General features: G+C 35.0%; 1 protein-coding gene across 5 annotated transcripts in view; it reads left to right on the forward strand.

Annotated features, from left to right (window-relative positions):
* FBXL17 (F-box and leucine rich repeat protein 17) overlaps positions 1–17567 on the forward strand; it is a 475832-nt gene that overhangs the window by 285079 nt on the left and 173186 nt on the right. The window contains exon 7 of one of the 5 annotated variants that reach the window (XM_027100371.1): positions 15627–15953. The exons of the other annotated variants lie outside the window; for them this stretch is intronic. Coding sequence (XP_026956172.1) covers positions 15627–15645 — 19 coding nt within the window. The 3' untranslated portion in view covers positions 15646–15953. Of the gene's footprint in view, positions 1–15626; positions 15954–17567 lie in introns of those variants that run through there. 5 annotated transcript variants of the gene reach the window in all.

Here is a 17567-nt window from a genome sequence, read left to right on the forward strand (position 1 = left end):
GAACTCCAAATTTTCTTTTATGAACCTGTACTGCTTACATAATAATGAGATGAAAGGAAAGCCCTGTCCTTTGGAAATTTGATAATTTTAAGTTGTTTATGTCTTTGCAATTACTTTGTTGTCCATTCTCTTAATATTCTGTAAATTTATGTATTACATGTCAAAAAGAAAAAGTGAAAAAGGAAATTAAACCATAGAAAGGAATAAATACTAGAAAAATATTTAATAAATGCTTTATTATCCTCAAAAATGTTGGTATGAAAATTGTCTTAGCATTTTAAATCCTACATGGAGAATATTAATTTTCATTAAGCTAGGGAGCTTATTTAATGTTTCCTATAGCATAGAATCCAGCTCTCTCCCAATTACTGAATAGCTTGTAATTATTTGTGGCTCTCTTTAGTGATTCTCTCCTCATTCCTTTCTTTTTTATCCCAGATGGAATAGCCAACTTTGTTAGAAAAGTTTGCATTCTTTTTAATTGATAGCTATACTATGATAAATGTGAATTTTATATGGATGGATTTCTAGCTTTATGTTGGATAGCCTCATATCCATGGCCACATAAGCATGATGTCTGTAGGCTAATATGCTTACTTAATCTTTAATACATTATATTTGAATAATATAGGAATGCCAAGCTACAGAAAAGCAAATGAAAAGGTTATTTTTAATTCATGTACTACTGAATGTACCTTCTTTCTGCTTGTAGCTCATTATACATGCAGTGGAGCCCAATTTTTTAAAAGTGGAAAACATACCAAATTAAACCACAAGTTTTGCAACTGATGTTCCTTTTGTAAAAGGAGTACTCTCCATCTTTTCAGTTTTATTTATTCTGACTGCTTGTTACTCATTTGTGCTTCTCTCTTCTCCGTTATAGTCAGAATTTCTAATCCCATTTCAAGCAGAAGGCTGCCACTTTTCATCAGAGAAGAGGCAATAAACATGCATCACACTTATATATTCTGGCTTTCATCTGGGGAGCTCAAAGTGTTTTGTGCATAAGTAGTGTTTCCCCTGGCTTTTTTTTTTCTAAGTAGGAAAACTGAAGCCTAGAGAGCTTAAATGACTGCAGGAAGCCCACACCTGCAACAATGAAAGTCGTGACTTTAATTAAATATATATCCGTGAAAATACTCAGGATTTCTTGACCTGGATATCAGTTTATATGCTGTGCTTGAAGAGTGACACAATTGTGGAGAGTAAAAATTGGTACTAGCACATTTTTGTCGTGGTCCAGTCAGGGGAAATGGTGCCAAAACAAAAGTGAGCGCTAACAGAGGGAAACTTCATGAACATGACTATTCATTTCATGTCTTTAAATTCAAAATTATAAAAAGAACTCAGCTGGAAAGAAAGAGTGTTTTCAGGGTCAAACTTTTTAGAGTTTTGTGGCTGTGGTTGAGCAGGCCAGAGAAAGGGCAGCCTATGGCTGGGGCGGGGCGGGGGGGGGGGGCTAGTCAGTGTAGCAGGTGAGGCTGGTTCTCAGGAACGAGCCCCTTCCTCATTTAATCTCTCTCTCTCTCCCTTTTTTTTTTTTTTGCCAAAGACATAAGTGATCTCAGTGGAATTCAAATGTGGATTATTAGTCATAAAAGCATGAGTAAGAGATTAATAGAAAATAGGCAGTTTTTTTAAATATTAATTTTAAAAGACCATCTTGTTCTAAGGATGTCTGGATGTAGGTCTGTGATTCTCAACTTGCCTTGCACTGGTCTGTGGGGCAGGGGACTGGGGATGTAGAAAATCAAAGGAATGAGGACTCAGAAGGTCTTTTTCTCTCCTGCACTTTTGGTGGTGGTGTTCAGATTAGTTTAATGCATGCGTGGGGAGTGGAGATGACTGGGAAGTTTGACTTACATTGAGAAAGGAGGCATAAGGTGTGGAGGTGGTGGTGGAAGGAGAAAAATTAAAACCAAAGAAGACTGTGTCTTTGAGAGAGTGGTGGTAGAATTTAGAGGTTTAAATGTGGAGGTTAGAGGAAATGAGAGCTTTTATTAGAGTTGATTCAGTAACTATATTACTTAAGAATTTAATCTGGTTTGCGTTATAAATGGTAAAGAGATACAGTGAGATCACGTGGACGTTCCTCTGCTGTTCGACCAACCCATTATTTGATATCCTTAGCTCTCAGTCACCCATCGCTAACATGAGTGTAGGGGACACAGCACTTTTTGGATATACTTTTTTCACCTGGCAGAAAGTATCACACACAGGCGAGTTCAATAATCCCTTACTCAGTAGCACTTTATCTAGTCACTAGTCTCTCACTATCTAGTTACACTTCCAAAAATCCTTTTCAGAAATCTATCTTCCCAAAGTCCCGCTCATCACAGAAAGCAACTTAGAATTTCCTGCTGAATTCCAAGATATTTATATATTTATTTCCCCTAGAAAACCACTTTAAAATCCCTCCCTATATAGATATGGTAAAAAGTACTTATTTTTTTTCCTCAAATTATCCTTATAAAATTTAGAAATACTCTTGGGTGTTGTAAATGCCTGTCAATACAGTAGTTGGGGGGAAATTATGGGTATATTAGCCTAGAAACAAACATCTTAGGATGTCAGACACCTGTCTGATATTCCCACTGCAAACATTTCATGCTCAAAATTGCAACCTGTCTATGTTTGGGGTGGTTCCTTTGGAGAACAAAACAGCAAAGCAAGAAGGCAGAACACCTCCTTAGCCTTCCGCCTGTTGGCCCTGGGTCAGACCAGCAGAGAATGCCAAGACGTGGTGCATAGGAAGCCTCTGACTTGCCGTGCTGCTAAGACACCATGGCCTACCCTAGTGAGGAGAGGCCATCTCTCATTAGCAGTGCAGCCACTTCTCAAGGTCCTAGGATCTTGGAGCAGGATCTCAATTGCTTCTGGGCTCTTGCTTCTTCATATGTAAATGGAGGAATGATATGACCTTTAAGGCCCAGTCAGTTCTAATATCCAGAGATTACACCAATTAGCCTCATCTGCCCTGAGGCTATTTCTTACCTATACCTTTAGAATAATGTACTAGAGGTGTGGATCTTGGAGATAATGCCCTAAAGATTTCACTCTGTAGTAATTATCCTAAGAGAAAAGCACAGTGTGTTTCATACTCATAGATTATTTTCAGACTCAAGTCTGAAATATCAGAAGCTGTTCCCTAGAATATTAATAGGTCTTACCCTTAGGAAATACTTGATCAAGCCAAATGAAATAAGCCTTTGTCCTGCAGTACTGCTCAAAGCTTTTTCTGTGCTTGGATGCATTGTGACCCAAGGATCTGAGGGTTCCACAATGCAGTGTTTTTCCAGTTGATTTGAGTGAAGTCTCCCTTTTTTGTGTGGAAAGTCTCTATGCTCTGAGAAACGATGTTTTTGGCTGTTTTCAGTCTATCCACAGACATATTCAACTAAATGATCCTCAGCTATAGTTGAGTGTTCCTCTTCCTAAAATCTGCCCTTCTACTTTGCTTTGGCCTCCAGGAGCAGCTTCTGCAGGAGCGCCTGAAGGCATTGGGCTGTGAGTTCAGGGTTAGGCAGAACTGTAGGAATGTCAGAATACTAAGAATCTGCAGATCAGGCCCAAATTTACCTGGTATTTTGAGTTCATTCCCCTCTCCCCTTTCTCATGTAAGAAAGTGTCCATGTAGACAAGTACTAGGCTTCTAGTACTAGGCTTATCTTAGCTTCTGAATTATTTCTAGCTTTAAGTTTTTCCTTGTAGGGAAAAAACATGAACTTTGTAATCATACTCATGCTGACCTCAGTTTAAATCTGCCCCTTACTAGATCTAACTCTCAGACTGAGCCATTGTTCTGCATTGTAAAATGGACATGGTAAAATGGAGTTGTATTTTACAGAATTAAATAAGTAAATATTTAGCAAATTACCAGCTAATGAATGTTCACTAATGTTAGCTACTTTAATTCTTTCATTGTCTAGCAGAGAGGTCCTAGATCTAGGAGCGAGTAACCTGGTCTCATTTCATTACTAATTTATTACTAACTATCCCAACATATACGTTGGCCCCAGGATTTAATTTCTCTATAACTCAGCCCTCATGAAATCAAATGAAGATAAAACTACCTTACATGGTGTTTTAAAGTATAAACTGAGATAATAGAGCTGTAGTTAATTTCAAAAGTACCAATTAATGTTACTTATTTTTAGTAGTGGTAAAATTATTATTGACTTTTAGTTTGACAAAGGAACCTTTTTGTTTCCAGTGCGGTATCTGTTGTAATGGGATTGTAATGGGATTGCTGTAATGGGATCTGTTGTAAGAGCATACTATTTTAATAGAATCCCTTAGGACGGATTTAAGAAACAGTACTGAGCCTCTTGTTTTCCATCTTACGTAGGAAGGTTTATATAATTTAAACATTTGTGTACAAGTTCTTTCATCTTCAACTGCACAACTGTAAAAGATTTAGAGTTTTTGAAGATTGTGCATTTAATTTTTAGCTGAATTGTATATAGATCAAATCCATGCATCAGAAAGTCTACAAAAAGAGAATTTATAGAGCTTGGGGAGATGGAGTTAAAAATTTATAAGTCTTTGGGACCCTTAAATGGGAAAGATGTGAAAAATCTGTTTTTGACTTAAAAACTACATTTTAGAACTGTGGGAAACTAATGCTGTAAATTCTTACTTGAGAAATCCTACTACTGATTTCTTCTGTCACATTTAAGATATGTCATTATTAAATCTTTGAATTTCATAACGCAAAGATATGATTGGCATTGAAATCTTGTTCAAGTTATTTTATTTTTATTTATGTATTTTTTTGTCCATGCTGCACAGCTTGAAGGCTCTTAGTTCCCCCGATCAGGGATCTAACCCGGGCACTTGGCAGCGAGAACGTGGAGCCCTAACCTGTGGACCACCAGGGAATTCCCATTGTTCAAGTTATTTTAAAGCATTTTCTTCTGAAATTAATTTCTTTAAAAAAAATTTTTTTTTGAATTTTATTTTATTTTTTTATACAGCGGGTTCTTATTAGTTATCTATTTTATACATATTAGTGTATATATGTCAGTCCCAATCTGAAATTAATTTCTGATGGGAGATTTTGATAGTTTAGTACAAAAAGCTTAGGCCTTTTTTTAAAAAAACTAGATTTTAAAATTTATTGTGAGACATGTATTATGTTTATCTTACATTATGTCAAACTCTTTTTGCCTAAGTTTTTCATTTGTGTATCTGACCTCTTTGAATAGGCTAATGGTTTTGAAGACATTTGCAAAATGCTTTTGGGTAGTAGATAGCTTACCTGTCTTTTCTGATAAATCTCCATTTCCTTACTGGATATTTAGGAGAGAGATCTAGATTACCAGGTATGTCTCTAAAGGCCTTGCTGCTTATTCTGTCTCTTGCAGCCATCTATTCATAATTCACTTTCCAAGTGCCAGTTGTTAGGTGGGCATTTTGTAATTTCCTGTAGGAGTTAAGTGTGTAGACAGAAAAAGTCTTAAAATTGTATTGTTGAGAAAAGATTCAAAACATGTAAATCATTGGTAACACTGTGTTCCATCTAAGATGTGCTTAAATTGGTGACATTGCCCAAGATCATAGATCAGGTGTTTATTGTAGAGTGTATGAGGCTGTGAATTTCTGTAAGTTCCATTTCTGGGCACAGCACTGTATCAACACCATGGTATGAGAAATCCTTCCTACTTAGCACTCAATCATGAAAGTTGGTTAAACATGAGCCTCCTTTGTTGCAAGGAGGAACATTCTCAGGTTGAGACTTTCAATATAAAATACTAAGGAAAAAAATCTTTAAATATTTTACAAATATATATTTTCTGAGTTAGAAGTATTTAATCATACCTAGCAATTAATATAATAATTGAGCATCTTTACATGTCAAGGAAAATATGTATCATCCTATTACATACCTGCATCTGGATACCATAATTTATTTAACCTGTCCTATTTGTGTTTGCAGTAATAGGATTTCTGGGTCACAGGACATATTCATTGAAAGCTTTCTTAGTTTTTGTTCATCCTGGAATTCTAGGATCCAGTGTATCCCTAGGCATATGTGGTGGTCCATAAGTATATAAATGATGGAGTGAATAATACTAGACTACACTCCAGAATGGTTTTGCTAATTTGTGTTGTTGCTACATGTGTATCTGTTTCCCCTCAACAAGGTATGAAAGTTGACAACTAAGTCCACAGTTACCTTTTTATAAATAAACTGCTCTTAGAGTGAGAATAGAAGCTCCAAATGATCAGAGACTCATAGTGGTGACTGTTTCCAGTGGCTCTGAGAGGGCAGTCATATAGTCCGCTGGTTTTTGAAGAGGCATTAGTCTGATTCATAAGCGCTTATTTGTAATTCAGGATTTTATTAGACCTAAATATTTTTTAATATTTTGAAAGTTTGGCTTAGAGAAACTGTAATATAAAGTTTTCTATTTTGTTTCCCAAGGTGCTTCAATATTTTTACTATTTTTAAATAAACAATTAAACAATGTCATTTTTTAATTTATGATGAGGAATTCTGGCATGGGGCTTTAGGCACTAATTATATATTCATTTTATGCTGATTTGTTGCTTTTGTCTCAGTTTCCAACAGCTTTGAGATGGGGGCTATATTTAAATCAAATCTATGATAAAATATTTTTTATCGAGATCCTTTTTTTTTTTTTTTCCCCAACTTCAGTTTATTAGAACACACAGGCCAGGATTTTGGTTAGCTTTCTGTGATTATACTGTTGTCCCCAAAGTGTATGAATCAAACTCAGAATTATGCTTGTGTTGATATTCAACTGTACTAATGAAGAATGATAATTTTTAAGAGAAAAGATATTTAAATTCTGGAACTTTATAATAGTGACTTTGAATATTTTACGTAGCTTGGCTTTCAGAAGAAAGCGTATTTTAAGCACTGCTTTTCCTTTCAGAGCAAAGTTCAAAGTCATCTTGTTGTTTTATTAACTAGCTAAAATGAACATTTTCTTGCATTTTAAGCTACTGCCAACTCTTTTGCCAAATGGGAATAATATAAATAAATTGTCACAGTTATAGTATTTATTAAGTCTAGTTGATATCAGTACATTTTATTGTATATTTTGTCTTTGGTCAAATACAAAACATGGCTTTTTGCAATTTGGAAAGGCCTCTAGCTTCTAGACTGTATTTATTGAGGCAATAGTTGGGCCATAGGATTTTCATTATTTGAACTTTAAAACATCATATCATTTTCTCAGTTTATAGCACTTTAATCTTATATTGTGAATTAATCAATCTAAATAGTTGAAATAATAATTTGAAAAGGATTTTAAAACATAAATAACCTTTGGACTCTGTTAACCAAAAAAGGGGTCCAAAACTTACTAAAGAACAACGAAGCAAACTTGTAACTCAGTGAAAGCCCTCTTTTCTGCCCTGATGGAGATTAGTATTTGTTGATTTAAAGAGTGAAGGTAGGAGCATTGTAAAATAATATATTCAAGGAATTTGCATAATTTAAAATTATATAAATGCCCATTTATTCATGAGTATTCTGTTGAAGGACCAAGGCATTTTATTTGTATAAGAGAGTCACTGATGGGAGTCACGTCATGTTTCTTCTGTAAACTACACCCCAATTGCATCATCGGTGATTTCCAGTTTTCAGTACATTAAAGTGGGGTGAGAAAGATACTTGTAAAGCAATATAAATAGAATCCTTTTAAATTTTAAAGACCTTTCCCTAAACATTTTATTTATTTTTTTTAAGTTTTTGCTTTTGCTTGCTTGCTTGGCTTAATTAATGACATTTACATACATCATGAAATGATCACTATGATAAATCTAGTAACCATCTGTCCCCATACAAAGTTATTAGATTATTATTGACCATATTCCTCATACTGCTTATTATATCCTCGTTGCTTTATTTATTTTATTACTGGAGATTTGTACCTCTTAATGCCCTTCACCTCTTTCTCCTCACCTGCCCTTCCCTCTGGCAACCACGTGTTTGTTTTCTGGATCTATATTTTTGTTTTGTGTAAGTGAGAACATATGGTATCTGTCTTTGCCTGATTTATTTCACTTAGCATAATACCCTCTATATCCACCCATGTTATCACAAATGACAAGATTTCTATTTTTTAATTTTTTTTTTTTTTTTTTTTGCTGTACGCGGGCCTCTCACTGCTGTGGCCCCTCCCGTCGCGGAGCACAGGCTCCGGACGTGCAGGCCCAGCGGCCATGGCCCACGGGCCCAGCCGCTCCGCGGCATGTGGGACCCTCCCGGACCGGGGCACGAACCTGCGTCCCCTGCATTGGCAGGCGGACTCCCAACCACTGCACCACCAGGGAAGCCCAGATTTCTTTTTGTTTTTAATGGCTGAGTAATATTCCATTGTGTGTATATATACCACATCTTCTTTATCCATATGTCTATTGATGGACACTTAGGTTATTTCCATTTCTTGGCTATTGTAAATAATGCTGCAGTGAATAGTGGGTGATATCTTTTTGAATCTGTGTCCTTGTGTTCTTCAATTAAGTACCCAGAAGTGAAATTGCTGAATCATATGGCAGTTTTATTTTTAATTTTTTGAGGAATCTCCATACTGCTCCATAGTGGCTGCACCAATTTACAATCCCATCAACAGTGCACAAGGGTTCCCTTTTCTCCACATCCTCTAACAACACTTATTTGTTGTTTTACTATCATTGTGACAGGTGTGAGATGGTATCTCACTGTGGTTTCGATTTGCATTGCCCTGATGATTAGTAATGTTAAACATCTTTTCATGTGTCTGTTGGCCATTTGTATGCCTTTTCTTGGGGGAAAAAAAAGTCTATCCAGGTCCTCTGCCCATTTTTTAATCAGGTTGTTTGTTATTTTTGATATTGAGTTGTGTGAGTTTTTTTGTATATTTTGGATATTAACCTGTTATTGGATATATCATTTGCAACTATTGTCTCTTATTCAGTAGGGGACCTTTTTGTTTTGTTTCTAGTTTCCTTCACTGTACAAAAGCTTTTTAGTTTTATGTAGTTCCATTTGTTTATTTTTGCTTCAGTTTTCCTCTCCTGAGGAAACAGATCCAAAAAAATATTTCTAAGACGGATGTCAAAGAGCACACTGCCTATGTTTTCTTCTAGGAATTTTATGGTTTCACATCTTGCATTTAAGTCTTTTATACATTTTAAGTTTCTTTTTGTATATGGTGTGAGAAAGTAGTCCAGTTTTATTCTTTTGCATATAGCTGTCCAGTTTTCCCAACACCATTTATTGAGAAGGCTGTCTTTTCCGTGTTGTATATTCTTGCCTCCTTTGACATAGATTAACTTGCCATATAAGTGGGGGTTTATTTCTAGGCTCTCTATTCTGTCCCATTGATTTATGTGTCTTTTTGTGCCAATACCATGCTATTTTTGATTACTGTAGTTCTGTAGTATAATTTGAAATTAGGGAGCGTGACACTTCCAGCTTTGTTCTTTTCTCTCAAGATTGCTTTGGCTTTTGGGGGTCTTTTGTGTTTCCATACAAATTTTAGAATTATTTGTTCTCATTCTGTGAAAAATGCCATTGATATTTTGATAAGGATTGCATTGAATCTGTAGATTGCCTTGGGTAATATCATTTTAACAATGTTAATTTTTCCAGTTCATAAACACATTAGTTTGGGTTGTCTTCAACTTCCTTTTATCAGTCTCTTACAGTTTTAGAGTACAAGTCTTTTACCTCCTTAGATTCTTTCCTAGGTATATTATTCTTCTAGATGCTGTTGTAAATAGGACTGTTTTCTTTATTTCTCTTTCTGATAATTTGTTATTTCTATACACTAATAAACTATCTGAACTCCTGTATATTAATTCTGTATTCTGTAACTTTACCAAATTCATTTATTAGTTCTAACAGTTTTTTGGTGGCATCTTTAGGACTTTCTATATATAGTATCATGTCATCTGCAAACAGTGACAGTTTACTTCTTCCTTTCCAATTTGAATTCCTTTTACTTCTTTTTCTTGTCTGGGGATTGCCATGGCTAGGATTGCTAATATTATGTTGAATAAAAGTGATGAGAGTGGTCATCCTTGTCTTGTTCCTGATCTTAGAGGAAATGCTTTCAGCTTTTCACTGTTGTGTATAATGTTGGCTGTGGATTTGTCACATACGGCTTTTATTATGTTGAGGAATATTCCCTCTATATCCACCTTGCTGAGAGGTTTTTTTTAATCATAAATGGATATTGAATTTTTTCAAAAGCTTTTTCTTCATCTACTGAGATGATCATATGATTTTTATTGTTTAATTGGTTAATGTTGTGTATCGTATTGATGGATTTGTGGATACTGAACCATCCTTGCATACCTGACATAATTTCCGCTTGCTCATGGTGCATGATCCTTTTAGAGTATTGTTCAATTCAGTTTGCTAATATTTCGTTGAGGATTTTTGCATCTATATTCATCAGGGATATTGGCATGTGATTTTCTTTCTTTTTTTTTTCTTTTTTGTGCTCTCTTTGTCTGGTTTTGGTATTGGTGTGATGCTGGCCTTGTAAAATTAGTTCAAAAGCATTTCTTCCTCTTCAATTTTTTGGATTAGTTTGAAAAGGTTAGGCATTAACTCTTCTCTAAATGTTTGATACAATTCACGTATGAAGCTGTCTAGTCCTGTACTTTTATTTGTTGGGAGTTTTTTTATTACTAATTCAATTTCATTACTGGTAATCAGTCTGTTATCTTTTCTATTTCTTCCTGGTTCATCTTGAGAGATTGTACATTTCCAGGAATTTATCAATTTCTTCTAGGTTGTCCATTTTATTGGTATATAACTGCTCATCATAATTTCTTATGATCCACTGTATTTCTGTGGTGTCAGTTTTAACTTCTCCTCTTTCATTTCTGATTTTATTTATTGGGCCTTACCTCTTTTTTTCTTGGTGAGCCTTGCTAAAGGCTTATCAATTTTATCTTTTTTAAAAAGCAGCTCTTAGTTTCATTGATCTTTTCTAATGTTTTTTAGTCCCTATTTCATTTATTTCCACTCTGATATTTATAATTTTCTTTCTACTAACATTGAGTTTTGTTTGTTCTTTTTCTAGTTCCTTTTGTTGTAAGGTTAGATTGTTTATTTGAGTTTTTTGTTTGTTTGTTTCTTAAGGTAGGCTTGTATTGCTATAAAATTTTCTTTTAAAACTGCTTTTGCTGCATCCCATAGATTTTGGATTTTTGTGTTTACATTTTCTTTTGTCTAAAGGTATTTTTAAAATTCCCTCTTTTATTTTTTCAGTGACCCAGTGGTCGTTTAGTAGCATGTTATTTAGACTCCAGTTGTTTGTGGGTTTTGTAATTTTTTTCTTGTTGTTGATTTCTAGTCTCATACCATTATGGTTGTAAAAGATGTTTGATTCTCCTAAACTTTTAAATCATTTCATACCTAATTAAAATCATTTTTAATGAGTTATTTTTATCAAATATATGTGAAGCATTTAGTGTAGTTTTATAAAAATAATTCTTTTTCACTTTCACATTTAATTTAGTTAAATTGCACAATTTAAAATTTTAAATTTAGTAGCATTTAGTTAAATTGCACAATCAGAATAACAAATATGATTGGCAAAGTAGATTTGAGGGCAAACACACAAGATAATGAATTTTTAAAATTTAATGTTTATTGTGGAAGGTTTTAAACACACATAAATATAGAAAGAATCATATAATGAATTCTTGTGTACCCATCACCTGAATTCAGCAATTACCAGCATTTTGCCATTCTTATTTCATTGACTGATCCCCTCAACTTACTTTTTCCTGGAGTATTTTAAATTAAATTCTGGACAAAGTACCATTTGGAAACACTTCAGTTATCTCTAACAGATGAAGATTTTTTTAAATGCACACATACAATACTATTATTACAACTAACGAACATAATGATAATTCCTTGAAGCCTCTTTTCAGCTCATTTATTTGGTCTCTTTTAATGAATACTACTACTCTTCTTTTGCCTGTCAGTCATTTGTTGTGGAACATGAATTGTTTGTCCTGCAAAATTTCTTTCATACTGGATTTAGCTGATTGTCTTATGATGCCATTCAATATGTTTTGCTACCTGCCAACCCCCATATATTGTCTATAAATTGATAGATAAATTAGAGTCTTGATTAAATTTAGGTTCCTGGTTTGCGGGCAATATACTGCATAGGTAGTGTTGGAGTGCTGAATAGCTCTTATTATATTAAATCAGGAGGCACATATTAGCTAGAGATAATGGAAATTTTAAATTAAGTTATAATAGCTAATATATGTATCATCTAATTTGTGCAAGGCACTGTTCTAAACACTTTATATATATCATTTCTTTTAATCCTTACAAAAGCCTTTTGAAGTAGATGTTCTTATTACACCCACTGTACGGATAAGGAAAGTAAGGCACAGGGAGGCTAAATAACTTGCTGAGGTTCCCAAGCCTGGATTTGGTCTGGTCTCTGGAACTGAGACTACTGAGTCTGTGCTCCAGAGCACCCATTCTGCCTCTTGAAGGCAGTGACATTTCTAAATTACACTAAAAATAGTTAGGTGTGTACCAGACCCCTCCAGTAAACATACTGTCTTAATTCTATAAGCAAATGAATGTTAAAGGGTATATATTTTAAATAAAAAATACTTTTGAGCTATGTTGTTTACCACATCAACCTTCTTTGAAAATAATACCTTATAAAACCCATATTTATTTTCTTACTGTGATATTTACTCTTACATTGACAAATTGTGATATTTTCCTTTTCCTGTAGTGGAACTTATAGAAAGTAAACTTACTTCCCTTAGGTAAATAGGTAAACATTTCTTTTGCAACATCAAGAAATATAAAGTGAGTTCCTTGAAATTCATGGCAGTTTGTAATTTTCAATATCCATAGCATTTACGAAAGAAATGATTACAGTTTTTGTTGCTTCTTTTGCTTACATAACGATGAGTATTCTAGTGTCTTCTCGATCAGTTTGGCTTAACTATTGTAGGAGATATGTTTACTGAGGGAAATTCAACAAAATCCACTTTATGTTTCCTTTGCACATTCTTATCCTATTTATATTTTAAAGTCTGCCTATCTTCATGTACAGTTTTTTCCCCTTTAAGTCCCTCTATATTTTAATACATGCTCTTCATCCTTTTTATTAGACAGATTTTACATAGATATTTCTCTTTATAACTGCAAGTAATTCATTCCTTGTGCCTAAAAATAATGTTCTGCTTTGTTGACATATGCTTATTAAAAGTGGTACATTTGCTATTTTTATTCAGAATTCCAAGTATATACAAGAGCATGACTTGTCTTATCAGTGTGTACCAATGCTTGACACATTCATTCAACAAACCTGTCTCGAGCATCTCATCAAGGATGAGTAAAACATAGGCCCCATGTCAGGTCAGACTCGAAGTCAGGTCAGGGTGATGACATATACTTCATACAGTGGTCACAACAGAGGGAGGAAAAACTAGGAGTCAAGAGCAACTGTCAGTCTGAGAAGAGTCCACTGCTGGAGTCTGACCAAACATAGAATGTAAATGAGTAAAGTGGGTCAAATGTAATCATTGGGGAATAGTGGGGACTGTAACAACTGAAGAATGCATGTCTGATCTAAGGACACTCATATTCACAGGTTTGTTTAAAACACTGACTCAGCCACACAGACTATGGCTAGGATGCCTATTTGTGACTCTGGTAAGGTCTTAAGTACATGAAAAATTTAGTATTTTGAGAAACTATCTATGTAATAATTCTGTTTAGTGGGCCAAGTCAGATAGACTTATGTAGAATTTTGGGGCCAGAAGTCAATATCAAGCTACAATGAAAGAAATAAATGGGGGACAAAATTTGAACAAAAGAAATGTACCAAAATCATCTTGGTCCATAAAACAGGGGCAAAGAGGTTCTCAGTGAAGGGTATAGCAGTAGGTTGGTACAAGTCTGGCATTCTGCTGGATTACCATTAAGCAGACTGAGCACATGCCTAGTGTATCATCCCCAGAAGGACAGCATCAACAATCTGAGAAAAAAAGATTAAAATTAGACTTTGGTCTTTCGTTCATGAATTTTGCAGTTTAGTGGAGTTTTAAATTATTATTATGAAATTAGAGATGGAAGAGGAACCATATTTTTTTCCAGGACTCATGGCCTCTACATGCCTTAATCTGGCCTGGATAAGCCAATAAAATTGAAGATTCCAAGCATAGCGGAATTAGGTGTTTGGCTGAAGACCAGACTCAGGGTGACTGGGCATGGATGTTGGAAGGTAGGCTCAGTAACAAATGTGGCTGTACCCAGTTTGTATGAATATACAACCTGCTGGCCATTAAAACTTTTTTCAACCCCAAATAATTCTGAATGTCTCTTTATAATTAATGTTTGACATTGGTTGTACTAGCTATTAAGAGAGATTTCCAAACTCATAGATTTGGGCTCTGTATTAATTTTTGCAATAAACATGCATTTATTCTCCCTTTGTAGGGATTTACAGACATTGATTCTAATCAGTGTTTAAAGTTTACTTCGAAAAGAATTAGGTTGAATGTCTTAAAAGTTATATGGTGTAATTGAATAATATAAAAGTATAAAATAACTTTTAAAGGCTTTCATACAGTAACTGCAATTATTTCTCAGTGGTTTCCATTTTTAAATATTAATCTTTTGAAAAATAATATAATGGTTATATAATTCTTACTATATTTTTACATATTATATTTTGAAATCAAGGTATAATATCTTTTCCTCTCATTGAATATCAGACTTTGGTCATGTGAGGTTTATAGTAATATGCCCAATGCTATTAATATCTTCATTATTTTTATATTATATATCAAAAAGATATTTCAGATCTAATAGATATCCTCAAATATAGAAATCTATACTGTGCTTGGCGATGTTAATATGGCTGTTCACGATCTTTTGCATGTCTTGAACCTTAACTAAATCCTTTAAGAGATGTGTGACTCTTTCCTTGATCCTATTTGGGGGCTTTGTTTACAAAGAGTTCTTTAAGTACCTAATGTTTGGTTGCTTAACACAAATCATCTCGATCATAGGTGAATCACTTTATGTGAGACAAAAATAAAATTTACAATGGAATGAAAAAAGATAAACTGTCAGGTTAAATTTTCTTTGATCTGTTTTGTTCTTTGTTTACTTACGATTGGAGAAAAACACTGACCTTGTCTCTTCAGCAGTACTAAGCATCTTTATGTTCATTTGCAACTTCCATGGTTTTCAGCATGTTTTGGTGACGTCTTTTATTTTATGTGCAGTATATGTAGCTATGAAAATCAGCAGACTGTGTGTTACTTAAAATTGGGCAATTCACTTAGATAATTGGTAACACTAAAAGAAAGGCAGTTCCATTATTTTTTTTGCCAGATTGAGGAAAACTCTGCTGAAAGGTCCATGGTATCCAGCTTTTACTATATGCTGACTAGTGCCAGAATCCTAACCCAGTTTAAGGCAACACATTTTAAAAAATGCTCTTGGTGATTGGATAAGCAGTCTACCTTTTAAGGCACAAAATTATATAATGTCTTTCACCAAATATTCAGTTAGGGTAGGAACCTTAAATGAAAAGCTTGATGCTTATCAAGGAGATCATAGTTTTGGGGCTGATTTTATATTGGTTTTGAACTTTTAGTTCAACTCATGAGAGATAACGTGGAAGACAACATATAACGTTGAAGGCTAAGAACCGTCTGAGATCCCTTTCCTGAAGTTATCTGGTTATTGTTGGATAGTCAGGTGCTTGGAATAAAGATGATAGATGAGATAGAATTAGATATCCCTTGAAGATATCCCAAAGGACAAGCAGATGGAATGTTGCATCTGGGCCAGAAGGCTATTGCAAAGAGTCTGCAGCGAGCATTGTCTGTTTAATGAATAAATTATATCATGTATGTGTACTTTTATATCATGTGCATTAAAAAATTCTGGAAATATACAAATAAATTTTAAAATATTGATCCGTTTCTAGCTATCTTTTATTATTGTGTATTTTCTTAAAAGATAAAAAGAGTAGGGGCTTCCCTGGTGGCGCAGTGGTTGAGAGTCCGCCTGCCGATGCAGGGGACACGGGTTCGTGCCCCGGTCTGGGAAGATCCCCCACATGCCGCGCAGCGGCTGGGCCCGTGAGCCATGGCCGCTGAGCCTGCGCGTCCGGAGCCTGTGCTCCACAACAGGAGAGGCCACGACAGTGAGAGGCCCGCGTACCGCAAAAAAACAAAAAACAAAAAAAAAAAACAACTAAGCTATGGTAAAATAAAACAAAGTAACAAAACATATACAATGGTAGTTGCCTTTGTGGGTGGGTATGGGCATTGACTGGAAGGCGGGGCGTGAGGGAACTGGGTGGGGTGCTAGGAATAGTCTAGATCTGATAGGGGTTCAAGGTAGACAGGTATATGCACTTGTCAAACCTGATTGCATTCGAGATTTGTGTATTTCACAGCAGATAAAACTTCTTTTTTTTTAAGAGAGCCATTATAAACATTGAACTTTAATGATGTGTATGATAAAGTATTTATGGGTGAAATGTACTGATGTCTGCACTTAACTTTAAAATGCATTAAAAAGTAAGAATGGATAGATAGATACCTGGGTGGATAGAGAAATAGATGGGATACATCTGAGATAAAGCAGATGTAGAAAAATGTTAATTATGGAATATAGATGGTGAATAATGGCTTTGAGTGAACAATTCCTTTAAATTTTGGTATGCTTCAAATTTTCGATAATAAATTGTGCAAAAATGAGTGTTTATTCTAAAAAAGTTTAGAAGACATACCTTTTTGGAATTTATTCTAATTCAGGCTGAAGATTTGGTAGGATTCTTTAAGGTTTTCTTTTTTTCTCCCTTTCACAACTTAAAATTTTGTCTTATCTGATTATGTCATCTTAATTGCAATTAGTTTGTTACCTTTATTATTTTTTTAAATAAGTTTATTCATTTTATTTATTTATTTTTGGCTGAATTAGGTCTTCTCTGCCGCACACGGGCTTTCTCTAGTTGCGGTGAGCGGGCTTCTCATTGCGGTGGCTTCTCTTGTTGCGGAGCACAGGCTCTAGGCACGCGGGCTTGAGTAGTTGTGGCATGCAGGCTCAGTAGTTGTGGCTCACGGGCTCTAGAGCGCAGGCTCAGTAGTTGTGGTGCACAGGCTTAGTTGCTGCGTGGCATGTGGGATCTTCCCTGACCAGGGATTGAACCCGTATCCCCTGCATTGGCAGGCGGATTCTCAACCCATGCGCCACCAGGGAAGCCCCAGTTTGTTACCTTTATAAGTCATATTTCTTGGTGCCACATGTGTAATCCAGTGATTAGTTTAATGCCATTTATTAGGCACTATATTCATTTCCTGTGGCTACTGTAACAAACTACTACAAATTTGGTTGCTTGAAAGCAAAAATATTTATTCTCTCACAGTTGTGGAGGTCAGACATCCAAAATCAGTTTCACTGGGCCAAAATCAAGGTGTCAGTCACCCTCTGGAGGGAAGAATTCATTCCTTTTCTTTCTGGCTTCTGGTGGCTACCAACATTCCTTGGCTCATGGTCATATCACTCCAGTCTGCTTCTGGGGTAA

This window comes from Aethalodelphis obliquidens, unplaced genomic scaffold (assembly GCF_003676395.1).
Source record: "Aethalodelphis obliquidens isolate GAN/ISIS:26980383/991018 unplaced genomic scaffold, ASM367639v1 scaffold4, whole genome shotgun sequence".
Taxonomy (NCBI): Eukaryota; Metazoa; Chordata; class Mammalia; order Artiodactyla; family Delphinidae; genus Aethalodelphis; species Aethalodelphis obliquidens.